Genomic DNA, 8,135 nt, shown 5'->3' with positions numbered 1-8,135 from the left:
GTACACCCTGAACTGGTTGCCAGCCAATCGCAGGCCACTTTGAGACAAATCGCCGCACTCACAATCACACCTAGGGGCAATTTAGAGCGTCCAGTTAATGTTGCATGTTTTTGGGATGTGGGAGGAAACCGGAGTGCCCGGAGGAAACCCACGCAGGGACGGGGAGAACATGCAAACTCCACACAGGCGGGTCCGGGATTGAACCCGGGACCTCAGAACTGTGAGGCCAACGCTTTACCAGCTGAGGCAACGTACCGCCCTGTCATATCAATCATTAGCAAAATTACATTCTTGTTTTTTTTTTTTTTTTTTTTTTAGCCATAACAATGTTTTTTTTTTGTTCCTTCCAAATGACTGGAATGTACCACAAACAAGCCGAGACGGAACCTTTTCCCCTTCTGTGAAATCTTCCCGACAAATTGAAGCGTCCCAACCGTCTTTGCGAGGACGGCATCATTCTGGAATGAAGCAGCGGGGTCAAAAGGGAGGCGGCAATTTATTGTTTCGAAAAAGCGCGAGTCGCAGGTGTAGACAAACGAGTTTTGTCAGTTGAGGTTGCATCGACGCCAAACCTCACGCCTCACCAGGATCGCGCTTAACCTCAGACAGACGTTAGTGCATTCTAAGAGCGCGATCCCGATCTTCTTTCCCGTCTCACAGCTTGGAAAGTTCTTTAAAATGTTGCTGTTAAACATTAAATAACCATGAAGTACAGTTTTGAAAATAAAACACTCGCACGTGTTTCTTTCTTTCATATCTTTAAGTGCCTCGAGTAACACACTGACATAGCAACAGAGCACCACTGGGTGACAGTACAATCACAACTTACATTTTTTTTTTTTTTTTTAAATAATTCACATGGCAAGTGGATGGAGCTAACCATACAGGAAACTACAGTCGTTAAATAAGTTAAGAATGGCGGCCTCGCGTCACAAAACAGTCACGCCGCGATAAAAGCGAACGCGCGAATCAAGTTTGCTGAAGCGTTTGGCCAAACAATTAAATAATTACAGTGAATTTTATTTGATGAATGGCTCGTTGTCCATAGCTGACACGCTTCTAGAAAATGTATTCGTCCAATGTTCAGTACTTCACATGAGATCCCAGTGAGAGACGGTTTGTTAATTTTGAAGTAGCGCATTGGAAAAACAGGAGAGGGGGTGGGGGGGGGGGTGGAAGGTGCTGGTTCGATGTCACACACACAAAAAAAGCGGCCATTTGTCTTTGGCTCCAATAAACCCAACAAAGAGTACACAAATAATAGTCGTCCATATGATGTACTCGCAGCCAATTGGCAAAAAGACGGGAACGCTCGAAAACGACTCCCAGACCAGGCAGAAACACATCCAGGCAAGTCGGCGATTGGATTTAAAAAAAACCAAAAAAAACAAAAAAAAAAAAAACACGCCACGCGCACACGTTGAAATAAGGACCGCGGAGGAAAATACAAACGATTTCAGTACATTCAAAAGATAACAACTCACATGATACCTACAACGTTACACCCAATACAGTTAACTAACTGCGAGATTGACGTGGTTGCATTTAAACGTGTCACAGAAAGTGTCGTTGAAGTCAATTTGTAGTCGCGCTAGTAAGAAACACTGATGTGGATTTGAAAGAGCGAAAAAAAAAATGAAAATAAAGTGCTTCTATGGCGACAAAAGATCCTCCGTCTGAAACATCACACCGAATAACAAAGAAGTCAAATTTAAAAAAAAAAAAAAAACGCTCTACACTATTACGCTGTGCTAGAAAGACCGAAACTTTATTTACATATTGGGTGACGCATCATTTTTCACCTGCACAGCAAACACTTGAAGTCACTGTCATTTGGATCCTGATCGAAAAATGACGAAAGCTTGAAAGATTCCCGTTTAAAGAGAGGAACTAGTAGTCGGTACCGGTGCTGTGCCAAAAGCTGTTCACGGACATGCAGGACAAGCGCTCTTACGCCAAGGTGAGAGTACAAAGCAGCAGCAGATGGACGAGCCGCAAAGGTCGGGAGATCCAAGCGGAGGTGGCCGAACCTCGAGGGTAGATCCTCCATTTGTCTCTGTGCGGGTGAAGACTCTCCATGTCCTTCTGGGCGCTGTACGCCGCCACGGTGAAGTTGGCGTCGCCAGTGGTGAGGAGGTCAAAGACGCAGGAGTGGAAGTAAATGTCCTGCACCTCCACCTGCTCCCGGCAGCGTTCCTTTGCCGCCTCCGCGGTGAAGACCTGCCTGTCTCCGTGGGGGAATACCTGCGTCTGGGAAGAGTATCTGGGCCCGTGCAGATGCTGGAACCGGAAGCCGACCGAAGGCGGGGAGAGGGGCAGGTGGCCGCCCTGGTCGATGCGCTCCACTCTTGGGCAGCCGTTCAGACACAGCTGCAGGTCCTGGGTGGCGTCGTAGGCCTGGGCCAGCTCCTCGGGGATCCGCACCGCCAGGGTCAGGTAGCGACCGAGCTGCCGGACGATCACCGTGACGCCGATGTAGCCCGCGTGCAGCTCGACGTGGTGGCCCGGGCTGCGCTCCGAGATCCAAAGGGCCCTGACTTTCCCGCCGGCGCCGTCGCTCCCCGTGGAGATGTGGATGGGGTCCCCGCTGCTCACGGTGCCGTCGTCGAAGGCGGCGGGTAGGTTGTCTGTCACGGCCTGGTAGACCCTTTGGTCTGTGCAACCCTCGTAGGGCTTGAAGATAACGGTGACCTGCGAATGCACCACGACGTGAAACGTGACAAAAAAGAAACGACACTCGAAACAGGGATCCAGGGAGATGAAAACAAACAAACAGAACCTATCCTACACGTGAGGGCATGACAGTTAAAATGCTTAAAAGACTTTCAGATATAAACTACAACAACCGTTGCGAGTCAGCATTAATATCGGGGATTTCTCAAATATTCTTTCAAATAAAACATCCATCCATCCATTTTCTTAGCCGCTTATCCACACAAGGGTCACAAAGAACAAATTATATTCCCGAAAGCACGAAGGCAGTTCGTTTTCACTCAAATATTTCTACTTCCTACAGATGTAAAGGCCAAGTTTTCCAATCATTTTGCCCGCATTGCGGACGTTCAAACTTCAGAATATTTATTAGTTGACTTAGTGTAATAATACTACGCTGATAAACACGTGACAATCTTGAAGCATTTTCATGTTTTGGTTCTGATCCATTTCATACCTACCGGCAATGTTTACTAGAGTTTACTTCAATAAATTGTATGTCTTAGCAACACACAGAGAGCTTAAATATTAACACGCATTCATTCCACACGTTATTGACACTCTGAGAAAGATTTAAGAAATGTCCAAATGAGTTTTTAACGAGTTGCAATTTGACACAGCTATGCAAACATGCCGGCGCAGGCACGCACGCGCGCGCTCACAATGACTCCAGTGCCGAGTGGAAGCGGCGCTGTGTGCGCGCGCAGAGGTGCGGCGCGGACCTTGCAGGGAGCGCTCGTCCGGCATCGCGGTTCCGGTGAATGGCGGCTTTGTGCGCACGACAGCAGTGAAGCATGAGCCCCCTGTCAGGCCATTAAGGCCGGAGGGCTGTCGGTGTGCGTTTCTAATAATTGTGACTAATAACGCGCTGCGCCTCTGACACAAGGTCAGACCTTCATCTCCACAGTGCAGCCACCATACTATTTGCTTTGTGTGTCTGTGTGTGTGTGAGCGTGTCTGCCAGGGTGTGCACGCAAGTCTATTTGCTTGTGGGGGTGTGTACACTAAATAGAACTACGGAAGAAACATCAATGTATCATTTTGTTTTCTGTTTTGTTTTTAAATGCCTCCTACTTATTTTGTGCATCTCAGTTGTCATTCAAATATGAAGGCATACAAATCTGGAATATACATACATGTAATAAGCGCAAGGAGACGAAGCAATCAACAGTGGACCCTTTCATACATCATTCCATATTATTAAAGGTCAGGCTACGCTGAGCTCCCCCCCCCCCCCAACAGTGTTTCAGTCACAAGACAACCCCCGAGAGGGATGTTTAGTACATTAAAATATTGCTAACATTTTACACCTAATAGTGCCATTTTTAAGGGTTGACGCTCAAAAGGCGACACTAAAATAACGCCACCAGATCACTTTTTGTTAGCAATGGAGTTTTCCGACCTGTCAATCACTCGTACAATAATAGCCAATCAGATAGCCGCACTGTCTTGACACGCCCCTCTCGCCACATTGTCCCATAAGCAATGCTGGTTGTCAGTAGCGGGCGCTTGGAAAAGTTAATGTTATGAAGAAAGTGGTCCGCAGATGCATTTGGGGAACGTGCGATTCTGATGAAAGATTACGATGGGCCCGCTTGATTCATTTTCCAAAGCCTAAAACACACTTGACGAAGTGTCTACGATGGATTAAGGCTCGCGGAAGAGCGCGCGTACAACTAAATGTGGACAATATCAACAAACACAAGCCTGTATGTTCGAAGGTACGTGAGGGAGAAGGCTCTTCTCGGAGTTTGATTGAATTATTATCAGTGCTTTACACATTGCAGGAGAACAACTTTCACTTTGTTAGTGTATCACTGACCTGCTGAATGAATTGTGTCATGTTTTATGCCGAAGAGTCGGGTTAGCGTTAAGTAAATGCGCCGTGTCATGCAAGAGAAATGTCTATTTGCCTATTTGTATCACATCGGACTATTAAAAAGGGGCATTGGGTTCGATTACGAGCCAAGTCAAAAGAATACACCCACTGAATGATATTACTCGTGAGCTTTCCAAGTACAAAGTATTCACCCTGCTTTACATGCGCGGTACGATTCCACTATTTTATCCTGTTTGATTTCAATATGAAGTTTGTGAGGCGTCAAACTTTTTTGCATCGATCGCCCACGTTTCGCTGTAACTCTGACATTGCGTCCTGCTCCGTCCAAAATCTTAATTCCGTGTACATTTCCTTGCGTGAAACAGTTGAGACCTCTCCCTAGAACTCTCTTGGACAAGTTTGACGAATTTGGGAAAAAAAAACAAAACAAAACAATATTATCTGGAATACGCGATAGAGAATCGACTCCAAACATGTTCTGTTCGGTCGCCATTTTGGAAGCTTGTGGGACATGGCTAAGGGGGCGGAGCTTAAGATCGCCATCGGAAAGGTCTATTTATGAGGAACCTTACAATTTAATTTTTTTTTTTTTTTTTTTAATTTTTAAATCACGCATGTCTTGCTTTGGTACCTCGTGAGTCACGCCTTCTCTCTCTGATTGGTTGCATTTCACGGATCAAATGTATCACAAACTCCTGACTGTGTTAAAAAAAGATGGGGTTATTTTTGTGGAAGGGGGGGGGGGGGGATTGCAAACTCTTTTCAACCAGGGGTGTCAAACTCATTTTTGACATGGATTACACTGTAGTTACCGTTTTCCTCAGAGGGCCGTCATGACTGAAACTATACAAATCTTGAACCAACTCATCGTATTTACACATGAAATTTATTAACTGGTTTTGGAATCAGAACTCAAGCTTAATGGGTTTTCAACTATTTTTGATGTTTTGAAACACAAAATGCTTGCAATATTTCAACGTTATCATTTTTTGGTGCAGATTTTTGACAAGAATCATGGAAGTTGACACACATGATTTCCCTTCGTGGGGCACATAAAATCATGCGGCGGCCGAGATCTGGCCCCTAGGCCTTGAGTTTAACACCGTTCCCTTTACGCAGTATTGATGTAGGAAAGGGGTGGAGCTTGACAAACTGCACTTCACTCATTGGTCAGGAGAGAATCAAATTGCATCTTCTTTATGGAATTTACAGGAGGTTAATATAGTGGTATGATGTCATACCACAGTGGAACCTCTCTGACCGATGTTTTAATGTCTGTGATTGGCTGGCGACCAGTTCAGGGTGTACCCTGCCTCCTGCCCAATGATAGTTGCACCCTTGTGAGGATAAGCATCCAAGAAAATGGATGGATGGATGGCGTGAATTAATGTCAAGTCCTGCATGATTTCAAGAACAATGGTAGATTCCCAAGAATTTGGGTCAACCTTTTGCAGGGGCTTTCAACTCGAAAGGTTTCGAATCCACGCCAGACCAGGTTTAACAAACCGTCACACTACTCCACACTGGATTTAGGGCTTGGTCGGATCAATGGAAAAGATCGTAGAAAAATACCTGGTTTCGTACCTTATTGGTAGCCGTGGCAGAGGAGCCCGTGACCACCGGAACATTGGTGACCTGAACCGACAGGTAGTCGTTATCGATGAGAGGCCACGCCCCCTCCACCTTGCAAGTCTGGAAGTTGTCCTTGAATGTCCTCAAGTGGGGGTCCCCGAAGAGCCCGCAGAAAAGGAATCCGGGCCTGGTGTGACTGCGGTTGTGAGCGTGCGGGTGGGCGTGGGGGTGGGCGTGCTGAGTGCGACTGTAGTAATTGCACGGCTCGTGGTGGACCTCAGGGTACGTGGACGACGTCGGGCCGTCTCGGGAGCAGTTCCTCTGGCTCATGAGGTCCGAGACGCCCAGCACGGCCGAGTGGAAGACCAGGTTGCCCCTGCAGGACTTGGCCGTCCTCTGCGTGCAGGCCGAGTAAGCCCGCAAAGCTTTGCAGAATTCTACGTGGAAGTCATCCACGGCCGGCGTGAGGTGAGAGGTCAGCGAGACGAAGTCGGTGGTGCACTTCTGGATGCGACACTGAGGGGTGATCACCTGAGACTGACCTAGAAAAGGACGAGATCAACGCTATCAGCAGGAGAAGGAACAAAGGCGGGCTGAAAACTTCCTGAAGCACGATCGGCAGTCTGAGACTGCCGGCAGGTTGCCTTTAAGCAAAAATGGAAAGTTTACGCCAACCCTGAATACAACCAAGATGGCTGTTTGCAGCCGTCTTTGATCTTGAAAAACAAACAAACTTACTGTCTGCTTGCAATCTAATAAAAGAAGAAAAACAGCCGCCCGCCGGCCGCTTGCGACGTTTCGATCAATCAACCGGAGGGCTCTGCGAGCATAATAAAGCCCCAGCGTAATAAACCAAAGATCAGAGAGCGGCGCAAAGAAAAGATAAAGAATTTGTTAGGACTACTTAAGGCTGAAAAGATAAGACCGCGTTTATTACCAGGAACCATAAAGAGCTACCACAAGTGCCCGCCGCATCGTGAGCGAAATAAGACGGGAGCGTGTCGGCTTACATTTGCTGTTATGCACCTTGACCCTGACCGTTGTGCACCGCTGAGAAGAAAGTACAAAAGTACAAATACTCTTGTACTTCACATGAGTATTTTTGTTCCCCTTTACTTTTACATCCTACTTCTGAAAACATACTGTACACCTTTCAGTTCAGGATTTTTTTCTGTTATTGTGAGCAAATTCTGTATTTTCTGTTACTTAATTCACAACCTAAGCAAAGCTATGCAAATACAGTGAAGAAAAAAAGTATTTGAACACCCTGCTATATTGCAAGTTCTCCCACTTAGAAATCATGGAGGGGTCTGAAATGTTCATCGTAGTTGCATGTCCACTGTGAGAGAAATAATCTAAAAAGAAAAAAAAAATCCAGAAAACATGTATGATTTATTTGTGTGATCCAGCTGCAAATAAGTATTTCAACACCGGAGAAAACCAATGTTAATATTTGGTACCGTAGCCTTTGTTCGCAATTACAGAGGTCAAACGTTTCCTGTAGTCCAACCTGTCCACCCCATACAATCAGTAAGACTCAAACTTGGAACATGGCTAAGACCAAAGGGCCGTCCAAAGACACCAGAGACAAAATTGTACAATTCCGCATGGTTGGAAAGGGCGACGGAGAAATTGCCAAGGAATTTGGTGAAAAAAATGTCCACTGTTGGAGCAATCGTTAGAAAATGGAAGAAGCGAAACACGACGGTCAATCTCAATCGGAGTGGAGCCCCGTGCAAGACGTCACCTCGTGGGGTCTCAACGATCCTTAGAAAGGTGAGGAATCAGCCCAGAACTACAAAACAGGACTTGGTCAATGACCTGAAAAGAGCTAGGACCACCATCTCCAAGATGACTGTTGATAACACATTAATACGTCATGGTTTGAAATCATGCATGGCACGGAAGGTTCCCCTGCTTAAACCAGTACATGTCAAGGGCCGTCTTAAGTTTTCCAATGACCATTTAGATGATACAGCGTGTATGACGCAGTTTCTGTAATAAACTACAT

The 8,135-nt window shown here is 46.2% G+C and overlaps 1 protein-coding gene across 8 annotated transcripts in view; it reads right to left on the bottom strand.

Annotated features, from left to right (window-relative positions):
• Positions 1–345: 345 nt before the first annotated feature.
• rgmb (repulsive guidance molecule BMP co-receptor b) overlaps positions 346–8,135 on the bottom strand; it is a 39,239-nt gene continuing 31,449 nt past the window's right edge. For all 8 annotated transcript variants that reach the window (XM_061816961.1, XM_061816964.1, XM_061816968.1 and 5 more), the window contains 2 exons: positions 6,137–6,666; positions 346–2,691 (listed from right to left, as the gene is read on the bottom strand). In XM_061816961.1, coding sequence (XP_061672945.1) covers positions 1,951–2,691; positions 6,137–6,666 — 1,271 coding nt within the window. In that variant the 3' untranslated portion in view covers positions 346–1,950. The remainder of the gene's footprint in view (positions 2,692–6,136; positions 6,667–8,135) is intronic.

This window comes from Syngnathoides biaculeatus, chromosome 4 (assembly GCF_019802595.1).
Source record: "Syngnathoides biaculeatus isolate LvHL_M chromosome 4, ASM1980259v1, whole genome shotgun sequence".
NCBI lineage: Eukaryota > Metazoa > Chordata > Actinopteri > Syngnathiformes > Syngnathidae > Syngnathoides > Syngnathoides biaculeatus.
This window is presented reverse-complemented; position numbering and strand designations above follow the sequence as displayed.